Source organism: Contarinia nasturtii, unplaced genomic scaffold (genome assembly GCF_009176525.2).
Source record: "Contarinia nasturtii isolate CC-2019 unplaced genomic scaffold, AAFC_CNas_1.1 Cnas_scaffold_350, whole genome shotgun sequence".
Taxonomy (NCBI): Eukaryota; Metazoa; Arthropoda; class Insecta; order Diptera; family Cecidomyiidae; genus Contarinia; species Contarinia nasturtii.
In genome coordinates, this window is record NW_022197705.1 from 2,010,667 (window position 1) to 2,029,561 (window position 18,895).

The following is an 18,895-nucleotide window of genomic DNA, read 5'->3' on the forward strand; positions in this document are numbered from 1 at the left end:
GGGCCGATGGGAATGCAACATGGATTTATGATGATTAATTGTCACTTAATAAATACAGATTGCTCGATTGAATATCATATCGCAAGCATTTACGGAATTGAAATCCTTAGAAACTAAATTTAATAAGCGGAATGAAAATGTATTCAAATGGAAGTGGTGTGTATGATAGAGCACAATTTCCGATTCACATCCAGAAACATGGGAATAAGGATGTGATGCGTCTGTATAGTTTAAATGTTGTAATCGAGCTAAAATCAATTATTTTCTCTCCTTCTTACAACAACTTTATATTAGTCACAGCCAGAAAAGCAACTCACTTCTTAGTCGGAATACATTATTTTATTACGTTCAGATTTGTATTGCTTCGTTCAAAATTGAGATAAAAGCAATAAATTTTGGCAAAAGGGTTTCAACTGATAATTTATATGCTGTTTATAAACTGTACGAAAGTCATTCGAAGATCTATATAAACTTTGGCCATTTCAGTAGAAACTACCGACTGCGAAAAACATTGCATTTCTCTTCGGTCTTCGTCGTCTTCTTCTTATTAAAGATATGATTAAGTAAATAAAATAAATGAATGTCAAGAGTTTTACATACTCATACATATGCAACTATATGATTGTCTACGACAATTTTCTTTGTTTTGGATATTTTCAACAAGATTTTTGTGTAAAACATATGAACATACATTGATTTTCATTGTGTCACGCACCATGGACTGTAGCATATAGCACCACATATAGCATGTATTCTTTGACGTAGCTTTATTTATTGTTTGACTTTTTTTTACTAGCATATATATAAATATAAATAAAGTTCTTCTGCTCAGTAAAGACATTTTTTTGTCGTGGATTCCAGTTTCGACGAACTTTCATTGCTATGCAACGCTATTTCAAGCTTATTTTGCAGACAGTTTAAACGTCTTTGACGATATCATTTATTTTACAAGACACACATTCGCATTTAAATGCAACAAGCATTTTCTTACACACACAAATATATTCAAATCGCATTTTTCCAACATATAAGATGGCATCAAATCAGAATAAATATATATGTATAATTTTTGTCGACATTCAAATATTAAGAAATATTCAAAAATTATGCAACTCTTTTTCATGCCCTTAAGATTTTCATTAGTTATATTGTGCTTCAGTATTTTATATATACCCCCTATTACTCGGTTTATTCGTCTTCTTTTTTTTTTATTTTTCTTCTTCTCATTCTTCTCTTCGTTAAGAATAGATAACAATTTTGTTTAAGAACAAATATCGGCAAGAGATGTTATTGTAATACTAAAATGCTTTTCTAAGTTTTGTGCTTGCATCAACTTCGAAAAACTCGACAGGTCAGTCTGTCTTTCAAAATACTCAATGGCATCGATATAATAAAATTTACTAACTATCATTGATTTTAATTTAATTACAATTGCTGTGTGATATAATTTCTTTAAATCATATTTTGCCCTAACCATTATGATATGGCACTAGAGTAATTTGCCTATGAGACAATGTCTATTTCATTAAATACTAAGGGAAAAAAAGTTTGCCGTAGACAATGGGTTAAATATGTAGAATAAGCCTTGAGGAAGATGGTTTTGAATGATTAATTATTTCTTGAATTTTGCATTCATAAAAGATGGCTATGTTTCATGTCAAGTCAAACCAAAAAGTTTCTCGAAGGCTATTTTTTTAAATACAATTTAAGTCTGTTAAGATTCTCCTTTGCAGTTGCATAAGAAATTTGAAATAATTTTCCACAAGAAAGCATTTTATTGTTTAATTACAAAATGTTGTTCGTCCGGTGTGAGAGTTTACTTCTTCCAATAAATGGACGTATGCATGATATTTATTTAGGTTACAAAGTAGCTGACGATTTAATGGACATTATGTGTAATTTAAACAGTGTGAATTTTAGCATATTAAATATGAAAATTGTTGATGGTGAAAGAATTAACATTTCCTGTGTATCGATTATGTATTACCATGAATGTTTACCAATATTGTGATTTTTTGCCATTCTAATGACTTTTTTTTAAATATAATATTAATTATTATAAATTACATATGAACCAATTAGAATTGAAAAAAAAAACTTCGACTAACAGAAAAAACCGTATACAAATCGGCTTCCAAATAGTTTGCAATATTTTGTTGCTTTAGGTATTTATCACAATAACTAAATCATAATCATCTATTGCATACAACAATTTTCATCGTTTTTCCGTAAGAGATTGGTTGGTATGGACTTTTGCCAATAAACATAGAATGGTTTTTATTCATATCGGTTTAATTAAGTTGAGTAAAAATAGATTGGCTCAATTTACAATAATAACAATCAAAATAATAAGTTCACAAAATAATTCGGAAGTTACCATACCAACGCCAAAGGATGTTTTGTTGTTCAAAACTGTTAAGACTACTAAAATATTCGTTCAAAAAAAAAAGTTGGCATCAGCCAAGGCTTTTCGACGGCAATTTCTTATGCAGTCCATGATCCAAATTAATTAGAAAGCAAAGCCTGCTTTTCATGATTGGAAAGCTGCATGATTGAATAAATGTTATTATTAGCAGTCGTGTGTCATTGTGCCGACATATTTGTGAGTGTGTTCGTCTTTGCACGTTCGTTTTCGTGTTCGCACTTCAACAGCAACGCCATGTCAGCAATGCCGTGTGACAAGAGAGGAACTAAAACTGTTTTGAAAAGTATTTCTAATAATAATAATTTAGTAATCGTCTTATGTTCTTTACATTATTTTGCCAGCCAAATCCGTTGAATGTTCGAACTTATCGTATCATGAGAGACCACAAAACCGATCTGGAAACGAGTTTGACTGGTATACAATTCGTGATTACACAACAACATTTTCTCAACAACAAACTCAAGGTAAGCAACGATTTTTCCACTCCGTTTTGCTTTTGTCATTTTCATCTTCTTATTGCTTCTTGATAAGTTTAATTAAATTAAATTTCATCGAAATAGTTTCGAAAACAAAATCACTTGCTCATTTTCGTTGGCATCACGTTGGTGTGGCCAACTTTAAATAAGACCCGGAACATTCTTACATGCCAGAGAGTAAGCAAATGAAATAAGATGAAGAAAAAACACAAAAAACACAGTGCCTTAAGCACTTTGGAACTACTATATTGTTAAATTTGTTCCAACTCCCACTGTGAAGAAGATTTTGAATGACTTTACCATTCCCACTTTAGATTACATACAAGAAAAGTATCGTGATTATTTGCGTACATTTGAATTGAATTCGAATTTGACAAATAAACATGTACGTTAGAATAACATTATACAAACACCCTTTAATGCCATTATTTTTTATCCATTTTCAGATTCGCTGCACGTCGCAAATACACGACCTTTATTCACAAAAAACCGAGAAGGTTATAGAACAAGAACGGCCTAAACCAGTGCACACACCTGCTACTAATAATAATAATATAGTGCACAATAGCATTCCGTATGATCCGTACAATTATAATTATGGTGATTTTTATGACAAAAAAGATTCACACTTAACACACATTAAAGGTAAGAAGTTGATTTTTTTCCCTTTGAATATAAAATTCGAATTTTGGCACTTTGGTTCTCCACGAAAAATACAATGGTATATATTTGCTGTCGTGCACGGTGGACCATGGGCCTAGAACAGGGTCTAAGTCTGGACTCCGGATCGTAAATGGACACATTTATCATCAATCCACAAAACGACCTTTCTGAAAGAATACTCAACTTTCGCCTTATCCTGTCTTACACCCACCTGTACCCATATATGATCCGCGTAACGTCCGATCCAATACTTTAGTAGCAAATACACAAGCGTTAAACGAAGCAATAAATACAGCACATTCTCAGGTCGACAATGAAAATAAGAATCTTCCAGAATGAAGGAAGTAAAGTTTCCAGAATGCATGGAAAATAAATGTGCTGAAAGAATTGTTTAATCAAATGACATATGCAATGCACTTCCTGTGAACAAATCAGTGCGGCGATAAGCGTTCATCATCGCGTGGTATTTACCGTTTGTGAGAAATGTTGACTACTTTATAGTGCAAGCTCCGATAGGTGTGAATAATTCGTATAAAAGTAAGAAAAATCACAGAAATAATGGTGCATAGTGTCATTTTGTTTATGGTTTGTGTCTATCACATTTGTTCCGTCGTATTTCCATTGTTTGTCAAATGAAATGGAACTTATGTGAAGAAGGCGAGAAAAAAAAACTGAAACAAGCCAAAGAGCATGTAATGCTCTTACACGACGATTACATTTATAGAGAAATAAATTTTATCGCATGCATGACATATGTGTAAAATACCCGAGTTGGTAAGTAGATTTATGTGTGACGCGACGGTAGTTGATTTGATTGCTAATGCCGTGTTGACGTATGGCAGTGATATAAGTACTGAAAACACCATTCATCGCTTGCCCAAATAAATTACGTTTCATGCCAGTATGAGCCACCGAACGCAAAAAAAAATTAAGTAGAACAAATTCAGCAAGCAAGTATTCACCGGAAACGACTTTAACCAACACAAAGAATGTAAAATATAGTTTTTCAAATGAAATGAAACATCGTTACAACACTAACGTTACCATTTCTGGTTCAAAGTAAGAAACGAACGAAGAAGAGCGATTGTGTGTTTGAATCAAATATATTTCGTCCAATCACACGCATTATTACCGTGTGACACGCTCCTTGTCAATATTGGAAAATATAGAAATAAACACATATTTCTTCAACGGCTTCTCCATGATGAGCACCCGATAACATTCACATGTGTTGTATTGTTAATGCGAACCAATATTTCTTAGCCACATTTGAACCGTATAAACGGCAGTTTGAGAAATACGAAGAAATCATCATTAAGGACAACTTGTTTGGATTGGCACCAACAACAAAATTCCTTTCAATTCGATAAAATACATTTGATAACATGGGGAAATTTTCAATTTTATTGCTGTTTAGTTTACGGAATTCAACTTAATGAACAAACGCTTTCCACGCCTCATTTTAAGCGACAAAATATTTATGATTTGTTGCGACCAATCATGATGTTGCTTGCGAAAAATGTAGTGACCAAAGTTTGAAAAAAAAAAAATATGATGACCAAAATTAAAAAAAAAACTGTACCCAGCGATTGATGAAAATGAATGTGAAAATGTTCTTTACAAATACCCTCCACATTTTCCCCGAATGCTTTGAAAAACAGATCTGTGCCAAAAGCGTTCAAATGTTGATTTGAATGTATACAAAGAATCTGTGTAAAAATTATTTGATTTTCGACCCCGAATGTTTTATCAAAAGCGTTCAATGTTTGCAAACACGCAAAAATTCACAACTTCAAAACTGGTGCATTATTCATAAAAATGGATTTAAAAATGGTCGCATAAAATGTCTGAGAATTTCAAATTTATTACACTAATATGAAATACGAGCCACGAAGGGATGAATAATTTTCCAACACAAAACCATATCCAGCGAAAATGAATCTAATGTTTGTCAGATAAACCGACACAGTTCTACCAGTTACACATAAACATTTTTGTACACATCGAGTGGCAAAAAAGAACACTTAACACCAGTGCACAAAAAATAAAACAGTCTCGCTAAACATGTTTTGGGACATCGTCATGAATAATTTCTATCACGGATGTCCCGACTTACAATTTTTGAAATTCGATAATATTCTGAGGTCATGTATTCGGTTGCCTTTTCATAAAACATAAACCTCAATCTAAAGCTATTTTTGCCTGCTTGCCTTTTTTGTCGCTCTCTGTGTCCATTGCTGAAAATTAAAAGCATAGATTATATCAACAAATGATGAAAACCGGAACTTGCAAGAGATTTATTCACGATGCTTGAGATCTATTTGCAAATATGGTCGTATGTTGAACATTTCAAAATCAAAATTCCGTTTCCGTTGACTCTCGCTGTTTGTTCGGTATGATAAAGAACAGCAAATATCAAATGGTCCATTCATCGAGCGTTCAAGCATGCCACCATACACTATCTCAGCCAATTAACCAAACACATTTTACAACCGACCGAAAAAAAGTGCTGAATTCAGTTTACATATGATTTTTACAACTGTTTTTCTTCTTCAGAAAATATTTCAACATTAAAAAAAAAAAATCGTTCTTTTTGTGTATTTTTTGTCCGCGTGTTTTTTAGGAGATGTAGATTCATTAAGCGCCGGAAATTCAGGACACACAATTTCTCATTGCGATTGTTTACACATGAAATGTCTGTTAATTTTGGCAGCATTACTCTTACATCGCATCGCAAATTACGATCAACTGACAGCTATAAAAACGTGATGTGGTATGTGTCATGTCACGGCCCGAGAACTAAGAACTACCATTCAACAACAACTAAAATGGCATTTTTTATTTCGTTTCATTTTTTTTTTTGTAAACTTTCTTTATTTGAATTTATCGAAAAGTCACGGTTGAAACATCTTGATTATTTGATGTGTAAGTCTTGGGCAGCATGGATTTGCTTCCCTCTATTTTCGAAATACCACATGCTTTTTGAGTTTATATTGAAATTCTATGCAGATGAAACAAAAACCTAGGATATTAACTATAATGAATTGTAGTGAAAATAAATTATCGTGCAAAATGAAAAATGTCACTAACGACATGAAATATAATCAAATCGTGTATATAAATACATATAAATATGAATGTCAAACGTCACGATGAGTGATATTGTATATAAAATGAATCACTGTTTAACTTTAAGCAATGTCTTTCGACGCGAAATATTAGAAAAAACACCTATTCTTATTAAAGCTAATGGAAACCCTCAGAAGATCACCCTTTTATGTATCCATTTCGTGAGCACCAAATCTCACCATAGTTATATTTCGAATTGAATTGATTTTAGTTTATGATAAATTTAAGAACAACAAGTTACTCTGAGCACAATCGAATGTTTATTTGATTTAAAACATAGTGTATAATCAAGATGAAATCTTTTTTCTAAGACAACCGTTTTTTTTCCTAAAATTATCGACTTCACTACTGATACCCAATAATGTAAACTCTTCCAAATACAATTTGCAAATCCGTATATCCCCGATTTTTTATTTAAATGTTTCTATTGGGAAATCATCCCTACACTTGCTATTAATAACTTTCGTTTGTTGTTGATTACAACAATTAATAGATGTCCATGCATATATATTCTGTTTCCGATTGCAATAAACACTCCAATCAAGCATTTTTCATGCTTGAATAAATAGCGATTCATTAGTGTCAGCCACTAACATTAGAGAGGAACTATAAATAATCATAAGCCGAAGAAGTCATAACATTTACCAATATTAATGGAAAATTATACAAATGGAATAGTTTATGTGCAAGTAGCTGGGTACAAATACTATCCCACGCAAGTACACCTTTTCAGTTATTCAGGATTTTCTTCTTAAGTAAGTTTTTTTTTTCGAATCGAAATAATTTCGATTTTATTGAAATTCTGAAATATTTTTTTGTTTGGAAATATTACTGGTAAACACTTGCACTTGGTACGAATGTTAATAACCCAGAGTCAAAATATAGTATATTAATCGAAAAATGAACTATCAAACACTAACAAGATAATGAAATAGAACAAATATAAACAAGTAATTGTTTTCAAAATAATCACATCAAATAAATAAATGTATTTCTTCCGAAAAATCGATACAATGGGACTTTTTTTTAGGTTTCGTTAGAACGGATATTACGGATTCCGGCAAAGGTAAGTAAATGAAGAAAGTACTTAATCTTTTTTGGAACGGAACACAGGCATTTTGAAGTTTGAAAAATCGAGATACTTTTCACAGAGATACAGAGTAAAAAAGAGAACGAAAAATATCGCAAGAAAGAAATAAAGAGAAAATAGAGTTAAGGAAAAAGAAATTGAGCAAAAAAGAGAGAAAGAAGCAGATAGATAGCACGAGAGAGAGAGAGAGAGAGAGAGAGAGAGAGAGAAGAAAGAAACAAAGAGAGATGGGCAAGCAGAGAGATATAGAAGTGAAAAGTGGCATTACATTTATGCAATTCTGTCAACGGAACTGATTCAATTCATTACATTGAAAATAAAAACAAACCGACAATTTTCAAAAATAAATTTCAAAACGCTTTCTTCGCACACAATATGGATGAAATTATTTTGGCATCCATCTGGCTATAAATGTATATTGAAAATAAATGCAGCGCCACACAAATGCATTGTCTATTTGATGCATATTTCACTGAAATGCAAAACAAACGAGTGTTAAAATGTCTATTCATTTATAATAATGCGGACAAGTGACCGTGGACTTTATTATTAGGTAGTATATGCCATCGTGTTTCGGATTATAACGGATATTTATTTTGGTGGTCTGAAAAATGGTGCGGTTCAAATGAATGTAAGTTACGTGAATGTGTGTATGTCATGCTGGTAACATCAATTTGATCGGTATCAGTTTGCATTAAACGACTTTTATTGTAATGGGACTGAAATGTAGCTGTGAATAGTGATGGCTTGTCGGAAATCAAATTCATCGGAATTCATTTCACTGGTGTTGCGTGGTTATATTATTTGCATTTCAAACGTCCAAAGTCCTTGCTGGACTGCATTTCAATGTAACAAAAATCATATAAACATTGGATAATAAATTCCATATGTTGGTGGGCGGGATCTAATGATGAAATATTGGTTTAGCTTCAGTCATTTGACTATAAAAATTGTATTTTTCGCTGCAATTCAGTTGTCATTTCAATTTCAAACAGTTATCGATGTGCGAAACGGTGGTCGAGATTTGATTGATAGTCACACAATACTCTCTCCCTCACTCTCTCTCCTTCTCTCTCTCTCTCTCTCTGTGTATGTGTGTGTGTGTGTCTCGGTTCTTTTCACCACGGGCAGTCTCATGATGATGAAATAAACTCAATTTTATCACACTTCTTTGTGATGTAAAATTCAAATCAACATCCTCTCGTACCGTAGTCATTGTCGCGCTTTCTGAACACCAAGCCAGTTGTACGGCTGTGGATGCATGCAAATTAAGTTAATGGAAAGCTTCACACGCATTTTTGGGAGTTTTATCACTCAAACATATACATACCATATTTCTTTCAGCAACTTTAAGTAAATAAAATGATATCTACATCATCTCTTTTGGCAAACAACAAAAAAAACAGAATAATATTATAGCAACAAAATATACATATACAGTGGAAAAAAATTTCGTTTCCATTGGGAAATTTGGCAGTGTTTGGTATTACTTATTTATTCGTTGATGATAACAGCCAAAGTTAAAATAATAAAAATGATCTAGCATCATATTTTTGTCGGGTGCGCTGGAGTTTTCTTCTTATTCTTCGTCTTTGTCGTTGTTTCGTCTTTTCACTGGCCACATGAGAGTAAATATCAAACATTATGATTTTGGAATGTGTTTGCCCCTGTTTTTGCATTTGTATCACTTTGAGTTTGATAAAAAAAATTGAATCATGCCCCTGAACCGTCAGTGAAAAAGGTTCTGGTGACGACGACAAAAAAGCGAGAGCACAATGGGAGAAATGCGTAAGACAGTCATAAAGTAAATTCAAATGCAATAGCACTTCGGCATTTTAAACTTTATATAGTATATATATGTTAATTTTTGTTTAGTCCAATCTCAATAGCTTGAAACTTTCGAAATGTAGCGGATAAAAAAACCGTGTGATACGAATCAAAATTAATCATTTGAGTGCATTTTGCAATTTTAAAAGCAAAAAAAGAAAACTCATAAATTCTCATTTACCCATTTCAAAAAGCATGAAATCGAACACGGGCGGGAAAACGGGATTTGTTCTGTTCTACATTGATCAACTTCAGCGATAAAATAGGTATAGGCGACATTATGACCTTTTGGTGTAAAGTTTATTTTGTGAATAATTATTGCGTAGAAACAATGAAAATGGCAACCTGTATGGAACACAAAATTCATGTAATTTATAATAACGATAATAATAATATCAGTTTAAGATAAAAATAAATCACTTTAAATTCTTCCGAAACAAGGAAACGCACACAGTTTACACGAGCCTCGATAAATGAGGTGTCAATTTTCCAGCTTCTCTAATCGGTATCACCAGAGGTCTGTAACATACGACTATTTTGCTCGGTTAATTTCATACTTGTAGTGGCGAACTAACACATTTTCACCACTTTCCATTAACCATATGGAACCATGCCTATATGATATTTAAAAAAAAAGCGAAAAAGGTACAAGTGGTGCTCTTCATAATCTCGATGTGTATCTTGCGTTTGTGAATAGTTTTTGTTGAAATCTCTCTATTCCACTTCTTCAACGCCACTTTATAATATGCTTGTTGACTTTGCGATGTTACGATAGCAGAAGGTCTTTTGAATCTTTAGTAGGTAAAGAGGATGATGCTAAATCCGTAACTTAGTTGTTATTAGCCCCCCGACTTATTATCATGTGCACCTCAGCACACATTTTTTTATTTACAACTTTCGCTTAACTTCTAGCAAAATAAGCATTTTATACACTCATCTCCCATCTGGGAGCATAGTTATTGTATAATGTTATATCTTCTGTTGAAGAATCTTGATCAAAACGACTTTGGAATAGAAATAAAAAGAATTCCCATATCGCGCATTTTTGATTTGCACGTCCAAGAAATAGCAACCAAAAAACAAAGTCGTTTGAAGATTCAAAAAAAAAAACTTCCGGTTATTTAGGTGGCACAAATGGTTAATTATCTCATTTGTAATAAAATCGCACCACTTTGTGGCCATTCAACGAATTCATCACACTCAAACCGAGAGAATACATTGGAACCAAATGGTTTGTTCTTAAATACATAAGAAATGTGCTATTTTCACGAGATCAAATGTATTCTCATACCACCTCCATGCATATCCTTGTACACAAAGGCGGACATTGCTCGAATGAATATGGTCAGCAAGACACATGTTTCATCTTTAAGTGAAATTACGGAAAAAGAAATTACATTCCACAGATAAATGGACAAAAACGAGCAAATACATTTGTTGGGAAAACGCTTGATTCATTAATTGAAATCCGTTGCTTATCAAACAGATTATCGACGCTTTTTACCACTCATTTGTACAACAGACAATTAAAACCCAAAACTATCCAAAGCGAGTTAAATTAAGAAGAAAAAAAAAACAAAATAATAATGCGGAGTTTGAGTTTTACGACTCCTTGTGGTATAAATGGTACTGCCGGTTTTTGGGAACCCGGGCCATACGATTATGTGGTTCGATAAACTTTGACTATGCTTCGTGTTCTATTTATATGAACAAAACATATGTACATTGGCTTATTATTACAATGGTATGCCGAATTTCAAAACCAACCCACGATTTGAATACAATTCCATTGTACGATAAAAGATAATTTAAGTTTTGTAAACACTATAAAAGTTTTAAAACACTATTGAACGCTGATATTTCACTCTTGACGTTAAAATTACGCCATATATTTTATTTTGCTGAAACAAAACAGCAAACAAAATCGATACAAATGTACACAATACAATATTTATGGCATGAAATGTGTCGTTAAATTTGATTTTGCTGGCAAAACGTTTTGGAACATTTTTCGAGAAACAAAAAAAAACCTTTTTTTTGTTCAGAGGGTGTTCGAAATTGGTTTACAGGTATTACAAGCACGTGATGAATTTGGCATCGATGTAAACTGACACAAGTCACCCGCCGAATGTTTTTTATAGATCTAATATCAGCTGGCGAAAAAAAAATATTTCGTGTTACTTGTTGGTTGCGCCCGTCCACTAATGATACCTATATATATTGCTGCAACTAGTGCATATTTTTATAAATACATTTGAAAGTTTTATTGGCAGTAAAATGGAATCGTACATGACATAAAGAATCTGCGAATCGATTTTTTTTCGTTTGCTATTCGGAATTTGTATTGAAAATAAGTCACTTTACTGTAAAAATATGGCCTTTTTGACTGAAAATGCTACTTAAATTCTTTCACGTTGTTTGTAACGTTCAATGATACTTACTATGATTTAAAATATAATAATCATTATGTAAGAGAAATTCAGAGAGGAAAACAGCGTTGAATTTATTAACGGATCGGTTTTTGTAATTTGAATGCTGTTGGGTTGGTTGTCGATAACATGATATCAGCTTTTTGTTTCATCGGCCAACCGTCACTCCCTTCGAAACGTCAACGAGATACTTCATTTCATTCAATTATGACGAAAAACATCAAGCGAAAAGCACGAGCCCGTGCAAATGGCCTGTGAAATGTTCATCGGTGGTTTAATCTGTAATTAAAATCAGTAAATAAATCTTCTCGTTAATTTTGACATACATTGGCGGTTCATTTCATATCATATTGCACAAACATGTGCATTTTTGGTTTTTGATGACGAAGCAGATCTTTTTCAATATATAAAAATCAAATAATCCATGAAAATCGATTGATTATAAAAATGAACGCGATGTAACTTTGAATGAAAGATTTAAAAAGATGTCAAAATGATTTGTAATAGACAATACGTTGATTATTAAATGAAGAAAATTATTATCTTTTTTCACATGTCACATTGTCAATCGAAATCGGTTTGGTCGACGTTGGCTGATTGTTGGCGGATACATGCCTACATGATATGTGGTGATTCAATTGATTGTCTTGAATATAATTGGTAGTGACTTGAAGGAAGCAGCTTTTCGATTTTAAGGCAGATAGTTAAGTCCGTTGCATGTAATTTTATTTCCATTGATTTCCGTTTGAAAGGCGGACGCCAGCGAAGAATATAACTGGAACAGCTCATATTTTCATTAAACATAATTCATAATTATATCGGTAAACAAACCTTTTCAAACATAATCAATATAGCGGCGAGCAAAAACACGAAATAACAATCCATTTAGTAAATTATATTTTTATCAGATTATGATTACAGTAATGCTATTTGATTTCTAGACAATCATTTTTGAAACATAATATTAGCTATTCGACATGGGACTAAATTGAACGTCATCTCATGTCCTTTGATTGATTTTTCATTGGAAACGAGAAAAGTGACAGCAATACTTGCTGTCTCATACATGAATGAAAACTATGAATCGATAGTGAAATATTTTCAGCTTTAATTGACCATAAAAACTTTACCTGGAGTTGTTGAATTTTTTGGATTCGAATTCAATAGTTAAGAGACAAATGATAAGTTCGACAACAAAACTTGTTTTAAAAATAACAAAAAGAACTTGAATCATTCATCTGAGTCGAGATGAATCATCTGAATACCGAAAACAATCAAAATAATGAGAGGAACTTCGCAAAATTTGAATGCCAAGAGCATGCATAAGAGACCAAGAGCATTTTCGTAGTAAAACAATTCGTTCGCCGTTTCTTTCACAGAAATTCTGTCAATACCAAATTGAGCGCAAATTTTTCAAATCGTTTCGATGACAGTTTGTGCTTGAAATGAACAGGATTTGTATTCGGATTGATTTAATTAATCAGATTTCATGTGGTGGATTTATTTTTGACGATTCATTATTTCTTGTAAAATGTATAAAAAGTCAAAACGTTTTCCATATTTTATGTTTCGCAAACAATGTGGAATTAATGGACGAAAAACAATCAGTAAGATGATTCATAGTTTTTAATAAATAATTCAACGTTATTGATTTCTCTTATTGTCGAAACTATGAGTGTAATACTTGAAACAGATGAAAATCGACACATATTACACATCATTCACATGAGTAGCTCGCCATTTTCTATCTTTCTTTCACTTTTCTCCCTTTTAGCTTACTCTTCTTCTTTCAATCTTAGTGTTTCTTGAGCTCTCTATCTCTCTGCTTGGAAAATGTGAATTTCTGATGTAAAGCGTTGAGTGCAAGAGTTTCCCCTCTTTTGTATTATCTGATAGAAAAATCGAACTATCAGCGAAATCATTCAAATTAATGTTTTACTAACACTTGTATGCTTATGTGTTTGTTTCTCTCGTTAAACTAGTGAATGACAAACTCATTCATCCACATACATACGCACCCCACATTGGTATCCAAACAAATGTTCGATTCTCTTATTTTGCAGGAACGCGAATGCAGCTATCTCAACCCCAAAAAAATGTTACATTGATTTCGTACTGGAAGCGTGAACAAAGCGAAAAACTCGATGCTGAAATCGCAGACACACAGGGGTTCAACTACATTTGTTATTGGAGTGTTTGAACTGAACCCTCGATTCGCAGCATCGAAATATAAACAAGCAAACATAGCGACAGTATATAGATGTAGCCATACATAAATGAATGGTTTATATTTGCAGTCTGGCATGTTCCTTTTTTTTTTGTTCTCTTCCCAATGGATGTGCATATATTTCGATCTTTGTCCATGTGCACTATCTCGGGATTGTCAGGCGCCAAAGTGACGCCAAATGAATTTTGCCGAACAGTGGTTCGATTTAATAGAACCGGCAAGCAGTATATTTTCACCATAGTCTGTATAGATGCAGATGACTCACAGACAAGGAAACGAAGGGAAAATGAGTACAACCCAAAGCGGAAATTTCATGACAACTCTCTACGAAAAAGCAGCAACGACGAATAAAAACAAAAAAAGAAAATAAGAGATGTGCAACGCAACAAATACGAATAGTTTGTGAAAAAGTAGTGGTAGTTCGTAGTCGTTTATGTTTGCTTAAAATATTATATGGAAGTTTAGAGAGTAGTTGCAGGCAAAAGATGGAAATGGTTGAAATGGACGATTCGATATCTATGTATGGTGGCATCGCAACACAAAAACCGCGTGCATGCAACTTTCTTCAAACATTTAACCAATTACGAAATATGAGTCAACTTAACGCTTGAACACTTACAACGAGAGAAAAAGTGGTGTTAGCAATCCCAGTGAATATTGTTAATCTTTTGAAAGTGGAAGTCTTTAAATTGAGATATTGATAAAGAAAAATGCTCTTTGATGAAAACTTCGCTCTCTCTCTTTTTCTATCTCGTTTTTATGTTGTCTCTTTTGTTGAACAACGATTTTTCGTATTAAGTGAACCTATTGTATGGACTCTAACGGCTAAATCATAAAAACAAGCAAGTAAAATACTACATTTAGTGGAGTTGTCGTCATTTGTCACCACACATACACACACGTACACACATACATTGATGGTTGTGATTCAAAATGATTGCACAAAATCGCAACCATTAAGATCATTTAATGGATATTGTTGCATAATAAATATGAAGTAGATGAATGTCATAATCAGACAATTTTATGATATTCAACTTTGTTTTTTTACTACTAATAATTCAAACGACAAAACACTCTCGTTCATCGTTCTATTTTCAATATCGTATCAAATGATGACTAATGCAAAATTAGTGCATAAAAAAACCAATCGATAGTTTTATGTGGAAATATTAATGTCGGCTACAATTTTTGACGTATACATGAAGCATTCAGTCGGTTTAGTCGATTTGCAAATAAAAAATTAAGAGCAAACATGAGATGATCAATAAAAAAAGTCTTCACAGTTTTTTCCTCGTCCGTAAAAAGCAATCGTCGAGCCGCATAAATACTAATCAAATGAATATGTGTATTCATGTTCAAAGATGGGTTTTTGAATAAAAAAAACTGGGTCTTTGAATAAAAAATGAATAATCTAATGTGTCTTTGCAGTTTTGAATGTGCACGTACGTCTTTTTTTATATTTCAAAGAATACGGCCAAAGTACAATAAAACTGAATGTGATGATTATTGTCAAAATTGAATTGGCGCTGACATCAATTTAAATGTACGTCTGTCGCTAAACCATAGAAATTTCCATTCCACTGACAACGCAATGGAGACTCATAAGCAATGGAAAATATTTAATTTAAATCGCAGCATAAAATCTCGCCGTGCTCTTTATAAGAAGTGTATGTGTGTGTGTTCGGCTTATTTTTTGTCACCATATCGAATTGGCACAATAGAGGCACTTTTTAATCGGTGTTTCATATTCCGCTCTGGAATTGTTCTGTACAGTTACTTTTCTCGGTGGTGTTTTCACTGCTTCTCTTATTGCGTATACGGTTTTTTGTGTGTTCATTCTTTGTGATGCATTAATTTCATTTTCTACCGAATGGAATTGCGCTTATTACAAGCTATGACATTTTGGAATGTGTTAGCACCAGACAAACTTGAAAGCTTGTTAGGTTTTGTCATTGTTCGTCAATTTCAGTGAATTTTCGATTAAGTGACTAGACAGTGTTGTTTTGGAAACGCCATAATGATAAGTAGATGAAAATTCAATCTTTTTAGAATTCACATTTTTCAACATCGTCAAATTGAAATGTTAGATCGCGTATCGATACACTCGTTGAGAACGTATTTTTAAAGATATTTTTGCATCGTTAATTTTTAATATATTCAGTGTCGACACATTCTCATCTGTCAATTCTGGATAAAGTGAGATGTCTGTCTTAATAAATGAAATATGATTGAGTTATTTTTGTATTTTGTCGAGAGCACTGCGGTTAAATTCATAATGCGAATTTTAAACATAATAATTTTTTATCAGCATCAAGCGATGCAACAGTGTGATTAATAAATGTCACATCAAGTAACCTATACCCAGCGCAAGCTGTTGTAGTTTTTTTCTCTAATAACGTAGACAATGACGATGTAAAATAATTGAAGAATGCGGCAAAATTCATATGAATACGAATACTTTATGAAAGAGTAGGTATATTAGTAGATATTTCTTTTTTTCATTTATTAGAGAATTTTCAGCGCGAACCAGTTTTCCAACACGTATCTTACAAATATTTGACACAAATTCTTCCCTGATTCAGGCACTGAAACTAACTTCTCATTTGTTTTTGTATATAAATTTATTGATTACAGACGAATGGCATCTCGTTTAGAATAATTTTGAGAGACCCCGCTGAGAATATTTGAGATCGATTTTTAGAATTTAAAGATCTTTTTTGTTCTTCACTTTTCCTGACTTTATATGAGATAAAATGAAATTTGAGAAAAAAAAATGGTTTTAACTCCACAATTTCAAAAATATTCTAATTTGAATTTAACTCTCCCTGGAAGTTCAGAGCAATGAACTTAGGTCCCGCATGAATGATTACACTCAAGTTTATGTTTATAGCAAACAACTATTCAGATGTTGAATAAATAATAACAATAATCAAGCATTTTCTACTTTCTATAAATTATTTCCTTTTATATTTTTAAAAGGGATATTTTAAAGGGATTTTCAGAGGATTAATTTTAGTTGGAATGAAAATGGGCTCTTTTCTTGAAAAGAAACTTTTCGAAAATCCGAAAAGTCAGCAATCAATGCTGATGTTGTTTAGTTTTTTCTATATTAAAAATCCCCATTCAAATGATTTTCTCAAGGAAAATCGGTTGTATTCATTTGCTCAAAGAAAATGCTGTTGTCAATCATTTATATGCGACAATACATTTACATAATAATAAATATGGAAAACTAATTTGATGAGTCGTTTATCAAATTTACGAGTCTTTCATTCGAGCACGCAACACATTTTACCTGATTCGAACATATCGTTTCCATTGCCGAATATTATCTTATTGCAAAACATTTCAACTTCGAAGGTAAAGTTCGTATGAAATTAGTATTTCAATCAATATCAATTATGAGGTAATCGTAACAAAAGTACAAACTCTTTACTGTCCAGAGGGTAGAATACATCGTGAACTTTGAGAAAAATAGATTTCGTAAACAATGAAGACGGAATAAAGCATAATGCATTCCCATGTAAATTGAAATAGTTGACTAATAAAAATATTGTTCATGTAATATCAATGTGAAGCGAAATTATTTATTGCAAGGAATATAGGCTGTCCTTAACTTGCTGTATGTGCCTTACTTTTAGTTCCAATTTACATGGAAATAGTTTCACGTCAATTAAATAATAATTGTTTGAATAAATTTGACATTCAGTGCACAAAAAAAAATCTAATAAAATTGTTGTACAAAAATGGTTACAAATTCATTATCTCTATCTAAATCGGTGATTGATTTCATTGTTAGGTTTCATATTTTCAATCAATAGAAGCAATAGAAAACTGTAATCATGTACGCCGAATATAGAACAATCACGACACATTTCAATGGGAATGGAACTAAAATACGGGATACAGTGATACATTCAATCGTAAATTTCACTATTAACCGAACCAAACAATTTTTGAATATTATTTTAAACGTGATGATCTCACCAATTTTTCCCTGTGAAATGCGGCCGAAATTGGACCAATTTGCAATAAAATTCCCCGATAGACAAATAAATGATAAAAAATGACAGAATTTTGAAAATGGTGATACTTCAAAAAAAAAAAAAAAAAAAGACAATGGAAACATTTACAGTGTTCCGTCTACCTGTCCATGTTACTGCGGCAGAAATGTTGATGGCAGAAATGTTGAAAATGTACATGTGACAGACGAATGTAACATGTATATCCACATGTGGAGTAACATTCATAAAAAATCCTCATCTATGCAAATAGGAAAGACGGCCAATGGCAAATTCGAATATAATTCTGAAAACTGTCGAAGAAGGAGCGATAATTGGAGAACGTTATCGCTTTTTCCAGGTGTAAAATTAATTTTTAATTATTTCCAATAATTTTTTGCACACAAAAATTATGTCTCAATGCTTGGCCTATCGATGTCAATTTTTTGGTTAAACATTTTCATATTTTTACTCAAAACTTGCATTGCTTTTCAAGAGTTGTCCACCAGTAATTGTTTGATGTTTATTCAAACTATGTAGTACATACGCCCCGCTATTGATAATGGCAGCTGGGACAGTTAGCTCGAGTCATTACGTGTAAAAAACTAGTGATATTCATTCGAAA

The 18,895-nt window shown here is 32.5% G+C and overlaps 1 protein-coding gene across 2 annotated transcripts in view; it reads left to right on the top strand.

Moving 5' to 3' along the window:
* LOC116338199 (fasciclin-3) overlaps nt 1–7,702 on the top strand; it is a 51,862-nt gene extending 44,160 nt beyond the window's left edge. For both annotated transcript variants that reach the window (XM_031763313.1, XM_031763315.1), the window contains exons 8-10: nt 2,767–2,889; nt 3,348–3,546; nt 6,188–7,702. In XM_031763313.1, coding sequence (XP_031619173.1) covers nt 2,767–2,889; nt 3,348–3,546; nt 6,188–6,333 — 468 coding nt within the window. In that variant the 3' untranslated portion in view covers nt 6,334–7,702. The remainder of the gene's footprint in view (nt 1–2,766; nt 2,890–3,347; nt 3,547–6,187) is intronic.
* The last annotated feature ends 11,193 nt before the right edge of the window (nt 7,703–18,895 follow it).